Here is a 17867-nt window from a genome sequence, read left to right as displayed (position 1 = left end):
ACCAAACAGGCTTTGTGTGAGCAATAAAGCTGTTTATTTCACCTGGGTGCAGGTGGGCTGAGTCGGAAAAGAGAGTCAGCGAAGGGAGATGGATTATCATTAGTTCTTACAGGTTTTGGGTTAGGCGGTGAAGTTAAGAGCAATGTTTTGCGGGCAGGGTGGATCTCACAAAGTACCTTCTCAAGGGTGGGAAGAATTACAAAGAACCTTCTTAAGGGTGGGGGAGATTACAAAGCACCTTCTTAAGGGTGGGGGAGATTACGAGGTACATTCATCAGTTAGGGTGGGGCAGGAACAAATCACAATGGTGGAATGTCATCAGTTAAGGCTGTTTTTACTTCTTTTGTGGATCTTCAGTTACTTTAGGCCATCTGGATGTATACGTGCAAGTCACAGGGGATGCGATGGCTTGGCTTGGGCTCAGAGGCCTGACACTTACAGTCATGGTTGAAGGTGAAGGGGGAGCAGATGCATCACCTAGTGAGAGAAGCAGCAAGACAGACAGGGGAGGTTCCACACTTCTGAACAACCAGCTATGGTGTGAACTACCAAGGGAGAATCCATTCATTACCACAGGGAGGGCACCAAGCCATTCATGACGGATACGCCCCCATGACCCAAACACCACCCACCAGGCTCACTTCCAACACTGGGGATTATATTTCAACCCAAGAATTGGAGGGGACAAGCCCCCAAACTATATTAATATCATGCATTATAATGTAATGCCAACAAATCATTACTATGGGTAATTGCCTATGTTTCTGAGCTTTATTGCTACCCTGTATGATGTAGTGATTTGTCAATTGAACATAATACCAATGAAAATATCAACACAGACTTTTTGTTTCATTAGACAAGCTCATTTTAAGTTTATATAAGAAACAAATAAGCATAAATGACCAGGAAATCCTGAAAAAGAAGAACGTTTTAATGTCTGTCGTTTTACAGACATTTAAACTGTAAAACGACAGACATTAAAACGTTTTAAAGTGTGTTTTCACTTATACGTAGGTGCTAAATGATGAGAACACATGGACACATGACAGGGGGAACAACACACACTGGGGTGTGTTGGAGGGTGGGAGGTGGGAGGAGGGAGAGGATCAGGAAGAATAGCTAGTTGATGTTGGGCTTCATACCTGGGTGATGGGATGATCTGTGCAGCAGACCACCGTGTTTACCTATGTAGCACATGTTTACCTATGTAACAAAGCTGCACATCCTGCACATGTGCCCCTGAACTTAAAATAAAAGTTGGAAATAAAAAAAATTTAAAAATAAGGCCGGGCGTGGTGGCTCAAGCCTGTAATCCCAGCACTTTGGGAGGCTGAGGCGGACGGATCACTAGGTCAGGAGATGGAGACCATCCTGGCTAACACGGTGAAACCCCGTCTCTACTAAAAACACAAAAAATTAGCCAGGCGAGGTGGCGGGCACCTGTAGTCCCAACTACTCCGGAAGCTGAGGCAGGAGAATGGCGTGAACCCGGGAGGCAGAGCTTGCAGTGAGCCGAAATCACACCACTGCACTCCAGCCTGGGTGACAGAGCGAGACTCCGCCTCAAAAAAAAAAAAAAAAAAAAAACTTAAAAAAAAAATTAAAAAATAAATGACAAGCACCTGACCAAGAACGTCATTCTATTATTGCTCTTGTGTTAATAATAATTATTATTACATTACCGTGCTATTCATTAACCTAATACACTACATTGAGAATAAAGGGGAGAAAACAAAGGATAAAAAACATTTTAAAGCTTTGATAATTAAAAGCAAAGGGTAGTGTCACATAACTAGAAACACAGACCAATTAACAGAATAGAATATCCATAAGTAAAAACAAATAAATATTGAAGTTTGGGATATGATGAAGATGTCATCTTAAATTGGTTGGAGAAAAGGTGAACAATTCAGCAAACTGTTGTGACAACTAGGTAGCCATCTGAAAAAAATAAAGTAGATTCACGCTTCACACTGTACATCAGGATAAACCAGAGAGGAATCAATTATTTAAATGTAAAAAATAATAATAAAGAGCATTCAAAGGAAACATGGAAGAATTCCTTTCTAACCTGAGTTTCAGGGAAAGCCTTCCTAACCACGATTCAAGATTCAAATGCCATAAAAGATGCTCTAGAATTAGATAAAAGACCAGCAGCCCAGTAGAAAAATGGGCAAGCCTCATGAACAGACAAAAGGTAGAAAAGGAAAATGTAAATGGCCCCCAAAGACGCTCATCCTCATAATAAGAAAAATGCAGAGAGCAGCCCAAGATGGCCGACATTGAGGACTGAGTGTTGGATGAGGAGAAGGTGTGTATAGCTGCTAAATTCATCACTCATGCTCCCCCATGGGAATTTAATGAGTATTCAATGATGTTTAATACTTAATAATGACACTCTCCTCAGCGAAGGGGCAGCACATGCATTTGCCCAGCATAACATGGATCAGTTCACGTCTGTGAAGACAGAGAAGGATATGAAGATCAGGTCTTAATTGCAGAGCACTCTAACCTAGGTAATAGCAGATTTCTAGATCCAAGAAACAAAATTTCCTTTAAATTTGATCACGTATGGAAAAAAGCAAGTGACCCCCAGCCACAGGAAGTAGATGGAGGTCTGAAGTCTTGGAGAGAATCCTGTGACCCTGCTTTAAGAGCCTATGTGGAAGATCATTATTCCAGCGGCTTCTGTACTGTTTATGTTAAAACTATAGATGGGCAACAGACTATTCCTGCATGCATTGAAAGCCACCAGTTTCAGCCTTAAAAATTCTGAAGTGGTCATTAGAGTGGAAGGTCATCGTCATACCTCCTACAGCCCAGGTGGCTGGAGTGCTTAAGATTCACTATTATGAATACGGCAATGTTCAGTCGGTTAGTCATAAAGATGTACAGGATTCACTAACTGTTTCGAATGAAGTCCAAACTGCCAAGGAGTTTATTAAAATCATAGGGAATGCAGAAAATGACCATCAGACAGCAACCAGTGAAAACTATCAAACAATGTCAGATACCACATTCCAGGCCTTGTGCCGGCAGCTTCCAATTACCCGCAGGAAAATCGACTGGAACAAGATACTCAGCTACCAGATTGGCAAAGAAATGCAGAATGCTTAAAGGCTGAATGTAGAATTCTTCAGTATGAGGAAAGACAAGGATTCAACGTGTGGTCATACGATAAATAAGTGATTTATAAACAAGAGTGATATTTTGCTAGGGCTTTCAAATTTAACAGGTTTTCTAGCTTCATAGAATACTGTAGAATCTATAGCATGGTCTTGATTCTTTTAAGCTCTCTGCCTTGTAATTTTCTATTATCACTAGATCTACATGTAAATCTTTTTTGGTTGTTGTTAATTCTGCTACACTTAATGTTGGAGAGGAGATCTATTTTAGAGTCATTTTACTTTTCAGAAAGTTTTCCTGGGCCATGAAACCCTGTTACTGATTTGCATAAGATATTATGTTCATTACTTTCTACCCCTATCCTTTCAAGCACTTCTGATAATTCAGTGGTTTTTACTGATCCACCAACAGCTAAAGAGGCTATGCTACGAACTATAGCTAAATAAAAGACACATCCATCCTTCTCCTTCTGACTGCTTTGAACACTTATAGCATCTCATAACTGTAGTTTTCCAAAGCTTGGATTGGGACTTTTCAGGTCCTTTTTTGGAGGACAAAGGAAGTGACAGCTTTTCTGAGAAACATGTTTTTAAATCCAAAGGCTTTAACCACATTCCTTGCACATGAACATGTTTGCTTTTTTTTCCCTTCCCTCATTGTCTCCTTCCCATCTAATACCATTGAAGTTATAGACATCTGCATTTTTAGCAGAGTTTTATCCATTTGTTTTTAAAAACTTGAAAAATGCAGATGTTGAAGAAATAATAAGTATCCTGCCCTTTTATACTTTGTGGCAGGATTTGCTATAAGCAAATGAATCAAGCAACTATGTAAATCATAAACAAAAACTAAAAATGAACCAAAGTAAAAAGGATAACTTCCAGGTAGCATCTTTCTATTCTAACCTGTCATTTAAGGGAATACTAGTGATTTATTCTAAACAGGATGTAAAACTTAATCCAAATTACTCTTCCTCTGTCCCGCCTGGCAAGAACTCAAGTATAACTGTGGTATAGCAGCTCTTCCCAGGTATACTGGTTATACACAGGTTTGTGTGTGATCTCAGAATACACAGCCGACATAGATATGATATGATAATTGGTAATGGCAAGTTCATTTACATTCTTTACACTTCTATGACCAGGCCTTAAGGAAAGAACAGTTTTTTAAAGAACCAGGTAGTGTCTTCCTACCTATCTCCAAATACATGTCAAAAAATAAGGGTGTTTGTGCTTTGACTTTGTTTTTGCTCAGTAACACAGTCAAGCAACAGTTTGTTTCCAAGTGGCCCATTGAGCTGTGTAAGCATTTTTGTTTATTTCAAATAAAGTGCATTGGTATCATTTGTTATTCATGCTATCCATCCATACCACGCTATCTTCTGTATTAGGTAGTCTAACAGAAATGTACCCATTTTGTTAGAAGAAAGAAAGAAAAAAAGAAAGAAAGAAAGAAAAAGAAAGAAAGAAAGATGCAAAATACAATTACTAAGATTGGCAACCACCCCCAAAATTAATAACTCATTTTATTACCAAAGCTGTGGAAAAGTAAACACTCTCATACATTCCTAATGGGTAGCATAAACTCCAATAAAGGGCAATTTGGCATTATCTATCAAAACTAAGAATAAGGGCTATACTTTCAGGGGTAATTTCTATAGTTCATTACTAGAGTAGTTTCTCTGAATGTGTAGGGTGCCAGAAACCACAAGGAGGAGGCACAGCATTTTCTAATGAGTGTGAAGCCGGCTGTTGGTGTTGCTTCGCTGAAACTGCCATTTGCCACTGATAATCGTTCTTCTTTTCCATCAGGAGACTAAGAGGTAGAAAACGCAGTCTGAGTGGTATTAAAAAAATTACAAATACATCATTTTCCATAGAACCAGCAATTCAATTTTTGAGTGTTTGCCAATATATCTGAACACATATAAAATATGTACAGTGTTCTTAATTTCAGCTTTTTTATAACAGCAAAAGATTGGAAATGATGCAAGTATCTCTTAACAGGGTACTGGTTAGATAATTTAAGAATCATTCATACAGTGAAATACTATGACATATAAAAGAATGAGGAAACTTTATTTGTACCAATATGAAAAGATCTCCAAGATGTTTTGCTAAGAGTAGAAAAATCAAGGTGCCAAACACAGTGTAATACACTATGTAAGAAAGGAGGTAAAATAAGAATGTATATGTTACATAAAGAACCTTGAGGCTGGGCACGGTGGCTCTCGCCTGTAGTCCCAGCACTTTGAGAGCCCAAGGCAGACAGATCATGAGGTCAGGAGATCGAAAACATCCTGAACATCCTGGCTAACACGGTGAAACCCCGTCTCTACTAAAAATAAAATAAAAAAAAAAAACCTGGGCGTGGTGGTACGTGCCTGTAGTCCCAGCTACTTGGGAGGCTGAGGCAGAAGAATTGCTTGAACCCGAGAGGCAGAGGTTGCGGCGAGCCAAGATCGTGCCACTGCCCTCCAGCCTGGCCAACAGCGAGACTCTGTCTCAAAAACAAAACAAAACAAAACAAAACAAAAAACCCTGAAAAAAATATGCATTTACAGGGATTAACTGATTGGGGGAAGGTAGGATGAATTGGAAAGACAGGAGAGGAATAGGAGCAAGACTTTTCACTGTATAACTTTCATTGTTGTTTCAGTTTTTGAACCATATGAATGTATTACTTATTCAAGAAAAGGTGAGCTAAAATTAAAGATGAAACGGACATTTTAGGCAACGATAACTAGCTGAAGAAAGAGGGGTTGTTCAATGAGTCCTTAAAGTATGCAACAAACTTTGTCATGTTCGAAAGAATAGAAATACTGAACTATGTTACATGTATTAAAACATATGTTACATGTATTAAAACGTTACAGTTAAGTGTACATATTAAAAACAAGGGCAACCACCAAAACAACAGCAATGCAAACTGTAGTTTCTAAGCCAGTGTAGGGAACAAAAGGGAATATAGAAAGCATTATCAATCCTACAGAAGGAAGGAAAGGAAAAAGAAAGTTTTAAAAAATGGTAAAAAAGATAATACAAAACGAGATGGTAGAAAACCTCTCCAAATATGGCAATCAATACATTTAAACATATGGGATCCATCAACTAAAAGGCAATTATCAGAATACATATGCACATGGCTATTTGCTGCAGCATTATTTATAACAGCAAAAGACTAGAAACAACTCAAGTGCTCTCTTAATAGAGGTCTGGTACGTCCACAAAATGAGGTACGATGCAGTTTTGAAAAGGAATAAAGAATATCTCTACGTTCTCTGAGGGAGTGATGCCCAAGATGTGTTGTTTATTTTAAAGAAAGCAGGGTGGATAAAAGTGTGTATAATATTATACCAGCTACATAAGGGAACAGAAATAAATAAATAAATGTGTGTGTATATCGATATATATATATATATAATTCTATATCTTCCTTTATATATATTTGTGTTTAAAAATATAATATATATTTGTATTTAAAAGGGAAAGATAAGCCACAATATAAAGAAAAGTGATTACCTATAGGGGGTGGGAATAAATAGCATAAAGAAGCAGGGAGAAAAGCTAGTCTTCTTTTAGTATACCTCCTTCTGTAGAGTTGACTTTGGAACCATGTAAGTATATTACACAATTTTAACATAACTTTGTAGAAAAGCAATTCTAAAACAATAGGAAGGATAAATACGATTTAGTATTTGATAGCACAACCGAGTGACTATAGTTAATAATTTAATTGTACATTTAAAAATAACTAAAAGAATATAATCGGATTACTTGCAGCACAAAAGATAAATGATGGAGGTGACGTATACCCCATTGATCCTGATATGATTATTATACATTGTATGCCTGTATCACAATATCTCATATATCCCATAAATGTATACACCTACTATGTAACCACAAAAATTAAAAATAAAAAATGTTAAGTCAAAAGCAAAATGAAACAAATGAACCTGTGTATCCAGAAGCTAACATAATCACACATAAACTAACTTTAAAACACAACAACGTTGATGTATATCCTAACAGGATACATCTTAAGGTAGGGACAAAAATATCTGCAAAAGAATCTTAAACTCTTTGTAGTAATCACATTTTTGGTGGCATAGCTGGTATTGTTACTCTGAAACTGTTATCTGTATATAGTAGGATAACACAGATGAGTGAGATGATAACAGATTGTATGTTGTTGTCTTGAGAACCAGGATTTTATTTGTGGGAGAAAGACGATGCAGATTGTTGAGGTGAAGTAAAAATTCTTTAATCTTGAATCTTGATTGGAAAGATCATAATGACCAGGGCCCAGATTTTTATTTCCAAACACCATTTCACAGTAAAAGGAACCAGGGATCCTAGGAGAAATGCTGATGTCTAGTCTGGGAGCAGGAAATGGACAAGTAGAGCCTCCAACATCTTGGAGTCTCAGAAAGCAAGGAGGATCACAGACCAATAAGTTTCTGTCAAAAGGACACAGTAGCCAGGGTGTAGAGGCTCCCACTGGCCAAAGTCCCACTGGACAATTTGAGCATCAATAAGGAGAATAACTGTAATGGGTTGAAATACATCAAATGTTTAAACCTATATGCTTATGATAATACTGGGAAAAAATTGGTCACATTCGAAAGATGATAGGGAACCAACTCATTATTTTGGAAACCAATAAATAAAGGGAAAGAGTCAAGCATTTATCCTGCCTGTCCTATGCAAAGTGTACTGGTAGGTTCCAAATAGCAGATGAAGGGAAGTTTTCTTTATTTAAAAAAAGTCAGCTAATAAATGAATACAGAATGATAGGATATCACTATTCTGCAACCCGTAATGAATTAAGGGATGTAGCCATTAAAGGACAACCAGATATTATGTGTCTCCAGATGGGAGAACTCCATATACCCTATGAGCAGTCTAGCCAAGGTAATTGAACCTGAATCTGATTAAGCCTCTAACGTCAAGCACCAATTTGTAGGAAATACAGAAGACAGAGAATGTGTTAAATGGTACCATAGGAATGAAATCCACAAAGTTCAACTGGGGAAACCCTACAGGACAAACAACTTGATGTATTCATCACATTCCTAGGAAAAAAAGGAAAAATAAGAAGGAACCCCTATGGCTCAAAAGACTTAAAGACTTAAGAAGCATGTCAATCAAATGTGATGCATGGACCTTATTGGCTCTTGATTCTCACAAACTATAAACCTCTCTCTCTCTCTCTCTCTCTCTCTCACACACACACACACACACACATGCACATACACAAGCATTTATGAAACAGTCGGGAAATTTGAACAAAGAAAGGATATTTGATAATATTAAGAAATTGTATTTTAGGTGTAATCATGGGTGCATGGTTATATTTAATAAAGCTTTCTTAATTTTCTAGGTACATAATATTTACAGTTGGAAGAATACACAATCTGGGATTTGCTTCAGAATAATATGGGAAAGGAGAGGGTGAGAAGGTATGGATGAAGGAAACAAGATTGGACATGAGCTGACAATTGTTGAAGCAAGGTGGTAGGGTTCACTGTATTGTACATTCTATTTTTGTAATGAAATATTTTTTAAAATTTTCTACTTATTAAGTAGGTCACAAAGGAATACAAAAATGAGGATATAATTGATCAATAATATTAAGAGCTGGTCTGGGAAAAGACTAATAAAATAGACAAATTTCTTGCTATGTTCATCTTATAAAAAAAGAGAGAAGGCACAAATGAAATACATCAAGAATACAAAACGGGACGTGATTCAGATTTAGAAGCGACTTAAGAATTACATGCAAAACCTTGCACAACTTTATACTGACAAATTTTGACCTCCAGAGAATACTTTGCAATATCTGGAGGCATTTTCATTGTCACAAATGGCAGGGGGCAGGGGAGGGGGGTGGGGCAGGGTGCTACTGACATCCAGTTGGTAGAGGTCAAGGATGTTGCTAAACATTCTAGAATGCACAGGACAGCCTCCCACAACCAAGAATTAGCCAGCCCAAAATGTCAATAATTCTGAGATTGAGAAGCCCTGAGCCAACTTAAATTGGCACGCTTCTAGGAAAATATTAATTATCAAAACTGACCCAAGAAGTTGAAAATCTTGATAATAACCTCGACTCTCTATTGCATTGTTCTCTGCAATAACCAGAGAAGAAATTGAAATGATTTCAAAAATCTATCTGTTCTCAAAAAGGCAGCAAGTGAGTGAGTTCTACCAGGTAAGTTTCACCAAGACTGCAAGTAACACATAATTTTCATTTCATCTGAACAGTTCCAAAGAAAAAGATGGGAAACTACCAAAGCCATTTTACAGCCAGGCATAATTTTGATACTGAAATGAAACAAGGACTGGTAAAAATAGAAGGCTATAGGCTGACATAATTTAAAAACAAAGTTTTGAAAATTATAAATAAAATATTACTAAATTGCATCTAGTGTGTATTAAATCTAGTGTGTTTATCGTGATCAAATGTGGTTTAGCTTAGGAATAAAAATAAGGAAAGGTACTGATGTAATTCACACACTAGCGAAGTAAAGGAATAAAACCATATAGTTTTTTCAATGCATGCAGAAAAAGAATCCAATAAAATTCAACATTCTTTCAAAATAATGTTAATAATAAAGTTTTAGGAAACCAAGGAGAAAAAGAAACTATTTTAATGCGACAACGGTGTCTTTTGGAAACCTACTGCAGACTTATTTAATTGTGAAATATTACACCTAGTCCCATTAAAGTCAGGAGCAAGAAGTGATAACCACTATCCCCACTATAAGGGTCATTAAGATTTGAAAGACAAAAGCACAACTGTTACTCTTAGCAAATCATATGACTGTCTATCTAGAAAACCAAAAAATATCACCCTCAAACCACTGGATTTAATGTAAGAGTTTAATAGAGAGTGGATATAAAGTAAACATACAAAAATCATTTCCCTATACATAATAATAATCAATTAAAATATAACAGCGGAAAAATACCAAGAAATAAACTTAACCAAAAAATGCAAGACTTTCATGAAGAAGAATATAAAGTTTACCGAAAGAAATAAAAGAAGGTCCAAATAAATAAATGTGCATTTTTTTGTAGACAGGAAAGCAAAACACTGTCAATATGCCAATTCTCCCCAAACAAATCTACAAATTCAATGCAATCAGAATAAAAATCAGAATTTTCAACTGGACATGGTGGCTTTACACCTGTAATCTCAGCACTCTGAAAGGCGTAGGAGGGAGGTCACTTGAGGCCAGGAGTTCAAGACCTGCCTGCACAATATACACCCCACCTCTACAAGAAAATTAAGAAATTAATGGAGCATGGTGTCATGCACCTGTAGTCCTAGAAACTTGAGAGGCTGAGACAGGAGGATTGCCTGAGCCCAAGAGTTCAAGGCTGCAGTGAGCTATAATTGTGCCACTGCACTCCAGCCTGGGTGACAGAGTGAGACCCTGACTCCCCAAAAAATAATTTCCGTAGAACCTGACCCGATGATTCTAAAATTCCAAGGTAGTACAATATTGGTGAAGGAATAGAAAAATAGATTGATGGAACAGAATCGTGGGTATGCTCAAAGCAGCATTTCAAATCAAGGGAAAATAATTACTCAATAAATGGTGTTAGCAGCCGGGCACGGTGGCTCAGGCCTGTAATCCCAGCACTTTGGGAGGCCGAGGCGGGCGGATCGTGAGGTCAGGAGATTGAGACCATCCTGGCTAACACAGTGAAACCCCATCTCCACTAAAAATACAAAAAATAGCCGGGTGTGGTGTCCGGCGCCTGTAGTCCCAGCTATTCGGGAGACTGAGGCAGGAGAATGGCGTGAACCCGGGAGGCGGAGCTTGCAGTGAGCTGAGATCGCGCCACTGCACTCCAGCCTGGGTGACAGACCGAGACTCCGTCTCAAAAAAATAAATAAAATAAATAAATAAATAAATAAATAAATAAATAAATAAATGGTGTTAGCATAACTGGCTAACCATTTAGGAAAATATTAAGCCAAATTTCTGTCTAGACCCATTTAGAAAAATACAGAAGAATTAAAAGTTACAGATAAAAAGCACAACAATAAACCTATTAGATAAATGATCATTTATTGATGATCTTGGGGGCAAGAAGACTTTTATTTATTTATTTATTGAGAGAGAGAGAGAGAGAGAGAATCTCACTCTATCACCCAGGCTGGAGTGCAGTGGCATGATCTCGATTCACTGCAACCTCCGCCTCCCAGGTTCAAGCGATTCTTGTTCCTCTGTCTCCAGAGTAGCTGGGATTACAGATGTGCACCACCATGCCTGGCTAATTTTTGTACTTTTAGTAGAGACAGGGTTGACTTTATTCATTTCTTAGGGCTGCTGCAACACATTACCACAAACTGGGTGGCTTACAACAGAAAATTATTCTCTCAGTCTGCAGGCCAGAAGTCCTAAATCAAGGTGTCAGCAGGATTGGTTCCTTCTGAAAGCACTGAGGGTCAATCCATTCCATGCCCTTTTTCTAGCTTCTGGTGGCTGCTGGCAATCCTTGGTGTTCTTTGGCTAGTAAATGCATCACTCCCATCTCCGCCTGGGTCTTCACATCACTACCTTCTTCTTGTGTGCCCTGTCCTCTTCCTGTAAGGATGCTCATCATTAGATTTAGGGCCCGGTTGGAAAGTCTGACTGAATTTCATCTCCAGATCCTTAACTACAGCTGCAAAGACTCTTTTTCCAAATAATATCGCATTCGCAGGTTCTAGGTGGACATATCTTTTGTGGGAGTGGAGGGCACTCTTCAACCCACTCCAAAAGCCTTTTAATTTAAGACAAAAGGGAAAAGATTCATAAATTTGACTTCATTCAAAATAAAAGCTATATGAAGAAAGGCATCATAAATAATGTTAATAGACAAACCACTTATGGGAAAACATGTGCGGTATCTCTTTTACATTTATTTCAGAGAAAAGGTTAAAGTCCAGAATAGATAAGTTGTAAAAATTGCTGTAACTCAAAAAGAAAAAGACAAACAACCCAATAGAAAAATGACCAAGTATATGAGCAGTTCTGTTAGGGAAGCAAGAGCCTAGGAGAGCCAGAGTAACACCATTTTAAGTTCAGGTTCATCTTGAGATGAACAAGGCCCATTCCTTGCCAGTCAAGACCCACATTCATAATATATTTACAGCTGAGGAAACAACCTAAAGACACCTACAAGGGGACATTCCTATAACAGTGGAAAGTCTCAATGTCCCAATACCCATAACAATACACATTTTCAAGATAATTATAGTTATGCTTTGATGTCTTCACACACTAAAATGTCAAGGATAGTTTTCTTTAAATCAATAAAAGAATAAATTTTGCCATGCTGTCTGCTCACCCTCACATAGACACAGCTTGGTTTAGTCTTTACGTGGACAAGACTGCTACATAAGAAAAACTTAAGACAAAGACAGTGCATTCGTCTGCCTGCTTTCTGAGGACATCCTACTCTGTAACAGAGCAGTTTCTAGTAAACTTGCTTCCTTCACTGTGCTGTGCGACTCACCTTGAATTCCTGCACGAGATCTGAGAACTCCCTCTTGGAGTCTGTATTGAGACCCCTTTCTGGTAACAGTTTTTAACCAGAAGAAGAAATAAAATGAACTAAATAAATAAACATAAATTAAACTAAAATAAACATTAAAAGTGATCAATGACATTCGTATTCAAGAAAATAAAAATTAAAAGATGCCCTATATTTATATCAAAATTTAAAATGCACATTTCCAAAACACCTCTATGCATTCACAAGAAGACATATATGTATGCTCACTGAAGTACTGTTTTCAAGAGTTCTAATGGGGAAACAAACTAAATGCTTATCAATAAAGGAATGCCTATATAAATCATAGTTTATGAGGTAACTCTATGTAATAACAGGACTAGATCTTCATGGTATAATTTTGAGTGAATAAAGAAATATGCAAAATGTAGGTACAGTATAATACAGTTCATATTAAATGAATACGCAGAAAACAACACTACATATTTTATATGCAGTTCTACATATATATGTAAATCCATAGAAAGAAATCAGGAAGGATACAAACCAACCCAATAATGGTGGTTACCTTTGGGAAGGCAGATAAAGGGGACTGTGACGGAGGGTGATAGACATAGGGAACTTTAGTCTAATCTTCAATATTTCAAAATTTTTCATTGAGAATGCATTCATATGTTACCTGTATAATCTTAAAAAAAATCTTAAAAAAATTAATTCTTAAACAGAGTGAATGGGAAATAATGAAAAGGAAATAGTGTATGGACTATTTTTTTCAAGACATTAAATAATAAAAGAATTATTTTTAATTATGATGAGAATAAGCAAACTGTAGAACATCTACTAGAAGGAAGATTAGTACAGACATTAATGTAAAATGCAAAATGCTTATAATGTGAAGTTTTAAACTTTATGAATTTTAAAAAATTGGTATGATGAAAAAATTTCAGTAATATAAGGGAGCAACAAGAAAATTGTCTCAGGAACTTGGAAATACAATTTTATTTGAGAGTCACACTATAAAGTGAACGTAAAATGAATCAAAGAGAGAAATCACCTTCATGAAACATAATGCCTTCCACTGGCAAGTCTTGTCTATAAGTCGTTTGATGATTTTGACATGTGTAAGGAAAGAATGTGTCAGTAAGCCATGGAAGTGGAGAAAAGAGAATCAGTGAGGCCAACATGGACACAGCAGACTTGTCAGTTTCTCCATCTTTCCAATGGGATTAGCAATAGTGCCTACTTCATAGAGTTAGTGTACAAAGCAAACAGCACCTGGTATGTAGTGAGGCTGCACATTATTAAAGGGAGGGAATGTGGTGGTCAGGCCAATATAAACGGTGTCATAGTTCTATTTCTCATTATCAAACAGCATCCTGGTTTTCATACATCAGGCTCCCGTGAGGTAATCAGCACGAGTCAGCCTCCTGACTCTGACTGGTTCTGGGACACTGAACAGATCCAGTTTCCGAGACTGCAAGACTCAAAGTCCAGCCTGGACCGAGGTTGAAAAAGCACCAAGGCAATGCCATCCAGCAAGACCTCTTGATAGCCAGCCAGTAGTCTTTTGTAGTGACACCCTACCTTTGCCATACCTAATCTACTCAAACTTCCAAACAGCTTGAAGGGGAGTGGGGAAGGTCTATGCATAAGAAATAAAATAGCTGGAAAAATAAATTAAAATATTAACAGGTGTTTGTGTGAAGGAATTATGGGTGATTTTAATATTTTCTTTGTTTTACTTTTCTATACTTTCCATGTTTTATTTAGTGTGTATTACTTTAATATTTAATATAAATAAAGATTTAACATAAATATAAATATTTAATGTTTCATAAACATGTTTAAATCATGGTGAAGCGAAGAAAAAGAGAGGCTCTAGCTTGAAGGAGGCACAACGGTGGAGAAACGGCTGCTGAGGCTACAGCTGAGGGGAAGATGTCAGCGAGTTAGGGGCAGAGCAGGGATGATCCAGATGCTAGTTCAAGTTCGAGACAAGCCTGGCCAACATGGTGAAACCCCGTATCTACTAAAAATACAAAAATTAGCCGGGAGTGGTGGCAGGCGCCTGTAATCCCAGCTATTCGGGAGGCTGAGGCAGGAGAGAATCGCTTGAACCCGGGAAGTGGATGTTGCAGCGAGCGGAGATCGCGTCACTGCACTCCAGCCTGACCGACAGAGCAAGACTCCGCCTCAAAAAATAAAAATAAAAAAAGATGCAAGTCCAAGATGCACTTGCTTTCCATGGAAAGACTTTTTCTTCCACTGTGCACCTAGATTTTGAAGTGGCTTGTTATTTGCCAGTCATTGCATTTGCGTGGCGAATCACTGCAATGGAAAGCATCTCCTTGAGAACTCTAAGTGTGTCACGGTATCTAACTATATCACTGGCTGTTGAACCTGAAAGTCCCAGATTTGAGTTCTTAAACATTCCCTCCTTCCTCATCATCATTACCAAATTACTAGTCATCTCCTAGGTGCCTGCCTCTATGCTAAATTGGGCGGAGGTTTTGGCGTGGAATGGAGGGAGCTTATGAGGAGAGAAATAAAAAGATAAACGAAAATGCAAAGTCACCGTGGCCTGGATGAGGTGGCTAAAGAAGGCTTAGAACTTGAAGTCAATCGGTCTAATTTTCTTATCCCGCGATTCAGGGAATAGGTGGTACTTAAGCAGAGCCTTGAAAGGTTTGCAAGGGTTGAATAAGCAGAGAGCAAGAGGTGGGGGATGGAGGGAGGAGCCGGAGATGAACGGAGCAAAGGCACTGGGGTCCAGGCCGGGCCGCCCCAAGGGTTGCAGACTGATTCCACGAGGCCAGTAAGCAGCGTTATCTGCAAGCTGCTGCCTTTTTTTTTTTTTTTGAAACGGAGTTTCGCTCTTGTCTCCCAGGCTGGAGTGCAGTGGCGCGATCTTGGCTCACTGCAACCTCCACTTCCAGGGTTCAAGCGATTATCCTGCCTCAGCTTCCCGAGTAGCTGGGACTACAGGAGCGCCCCACCACGCCCGGCTAATTTTTGTATTTGTATCGGCGGCGGGGGAAGGGGGGGGGTTTCCTCCATGTTGGCCAGGCTGGTCTCGAACTCCTGACCTCAAGTGATCCGCCCACCTCAGGCTCCCAAAGTGCTGGGATTACAGGCGTGAGCCACCGCACCCGGCCACTGCAAGCTGCTTTTATTATTTTATTTTTATGTTATTTTTTTTGAGACGGAGTCTTACTCTGTCGCCTGGGCTAGAGTGCAGTGGCACGATCTTGGCTCACTGCAACCTCTGCCTCCTGGGTTCAAGCGATTTTCCCGCCTCAGCCTCCCGAGTAGCTGGGATTACAGGCGCGCGCCACCATACCGGGCTAATTTTGTATTTTTAGTAGAGATGGGGTTCCGCCATGTTGGCCAGGCTGGTCTCGGACTCCGGACTTCAGGTGATCTGCCCTCCTCAGCCTCCCAAAGTGCTGGGATTACAGGAGTGAGCCACCGCGCCCGGCCTCCAAGCTTCTTATGCAGCCTTCCTTCTCCACTTTATTTTCAGCTGAATATTTGTTACCTCAGCCTTGTGACCTACGTGCGCACGAGGGAGCCATCCAAAGCAGTTATAGGATCTCTTCCAGCTCGAGTCCTGCCAACGCCGCCTTCTGGGGCTGCCAGCTCCCAGCTGTTCCCCGCCTGGGGCACTGGCTTCCTCAGAGCGCACCACTGCCTCCTCCCTCCCAAGCCCGCAGACTCGCCAGTTACTAAGGAGTAAAGTACCCTAGGGAGTTCCTGTTTGGTTGGTCTGGCTGGAAGTGAGGCGTGTAATCTGAGCTTTTAAAGTCAAAATCTAAAATACAATAAAGACCCAGAAATCCAAGTCTTTAGACCTGGAACACAAGCGTGTCTTTCAGTTTTGAAGTTCGCTGTAGGTTCCTGTATAAAACTAGTCCTGTAGAACGAAGAAGAGCCTCCCCAACATCCTGTGTGCACAGCAAGTGTGGAAAACTGAAATAGTGATCTGAGGTGTTTCGAAAATAAACCTCGGAAAGCACATTGCCTACGGTGACACATTCTCGGCCCCGGAGCGGGCGAGCCCCCGGGTCGCAGCGCGCAGCTGCCAGAACCAGTCGCGCCCGCCCCGCCTCCCGCTCGCGTCTCCCGCAAGGTGGAGGCGGCGCAGCGGTCGTTGACCTGTTGGCGGCGGCCGGGCGGGAGGCTGTGGGCCGCGGCGGTCTCCCCGGGTTGAGGGGAGGATGCAGGAGCCACACGCGGAGGCCGGACGGGACTAAGGGGGCAGGAGCGGCGACTGGGGCGCTGCGGCGGGGCTCTAGACCGCGGGAAGCCAGTGCTAGCGCTGGCGCGTGGTGGGCCCCCGAGGCCGCCGGAGTCCGGAGAGCTACGCGGAACCCGCGGCGCCAGGCCTGAGCGGTGGGAGGGCTCTGCGAGGCCTGGTGTTCAGGCGTCCCACCACGAGGGTGGAGCAGCGTTGGATACTTGTTCCTTAGGGACCGAAGGCTCCGGTGGCACCCGGGCTATTTCTCAGAGGACAATTAGTAACGTGTCGCCATGAGGAGCCGGAGTAACTCCGGGGTCCGGCTGGACGGCTACGCTCGACTGGTGCAACAGACCATCCTGTGCCATCAGGTAAGTGCAGGGGTGTCTCTCGTAATCACCGAGCGAGGATGTAGCTTGTCATAGCTTGGACGGAGACCTTGGATGAACTCCGTGCGTGCGTGCGTGTGTGGGTGTGTGTGTGTGTGTGTGTGACGGAGACCTTGCATGAACTCCGCGTGTGTGTTTGTGTGTGTATCTGTATCTGTCTGTAGCAGGTTCTCCCGCCCCTGTTAATTATATATTTTTTCTGCTGGTTTTTCATTGCTAGTTCGCTAGTTCATTCTAACTAGAAAGTTAAAACTTTCTTTTAATAATACCCATTATAAATGCACTTAATAATACCTTTAATTGTGCCTTTAATAATACCCACATTTCAGACTCGAAAGGCTTCAGCCACCGCTTACCCCTTATTCAAGATAGTATTTGCAAAGGGCACAAAGTTTCAGTTATAAGATGAGTAAGTTCTGGGGATCTGATGTACAGCAGCATGGTGACTGTAGTTAATCATACTGTACTGTATACTTGAAATTTACTAAGAGAGTAGATCTTAAGTATTCTCACCACACCGAAAAAAAAGGTAGCTGTGAGGTGATAGATGTGTTAATAAACGTCATTTTGGTAATTTCCCAATGAATACATAAATCATCA

General features: G+C 40.1%; 1 protein-coding gene, 1 non-coding gene and 1 pseudogene across 2 annotated transcripts in view; all 3 read left to right on the top strand.

Moving 5' to 3' along the window:
• The first annotated feature begins 2272 nt into the window (after nucleotides 1–2272).
• On the top strand, nucleotides 2273–3254 carry LOC101152794 (F-actin-capping protein subunit alpha-1-like; annotated as a pseudogene).
• Nucleotides 3255–4755: 1501 nt separating this feature from the next.
• On the top strand, nucleotides 4756–4971 carry LOC115932599 (small nucleolar RNA U3). Its single transcript, XR_004068851.1, has one exon. It is a non-coding gene; the product is annotated as a small nucleolar RNA U3 (small nucleolar RNA).
• An 11753-nt stretch (nucleotides 4972–16724) lies between these two features.
• The window catches only part of PHKA1 (phosphorylase kinase regulatory subunit alpha 1), a 134774-nt gene continuing 133631 nt past the window's right edge, over nucleotides 16725–17867 (top strand). The window contains exon 1 of the mRNA XM_004064391.4: nucleotides 16725–17249. Within this exon, the coding sequence (XP_004064439.1) occupies nucleotides 17172–17249 (78 nt within the window). The 5' untranslated portion in view covers nucleotides 16725–17171. The remainder of the gene's footprint in view (nucleotides 17250–17867) is intronic.

Source organism: Gorilla gorilla, chromosome X (genome assembly GCF_029281585.2).
Source record: "Gorilla gorilla gorilla isolate KB3781 chromosome X, NHGRI_mGorGor1-v2.1_pri, whole genome shotgun sequence".
In the NCBI taxonomy this organism is placed as follows: domain Eukaryota; kingdom Metazoa; phylum Chordata; class Mammalia; order Primates; family Hominidae; genus Gorilla; species Gorilla gorilla.
This window is presented reverse-complemented; position numbering and strand designations above follow the sequence as displayed.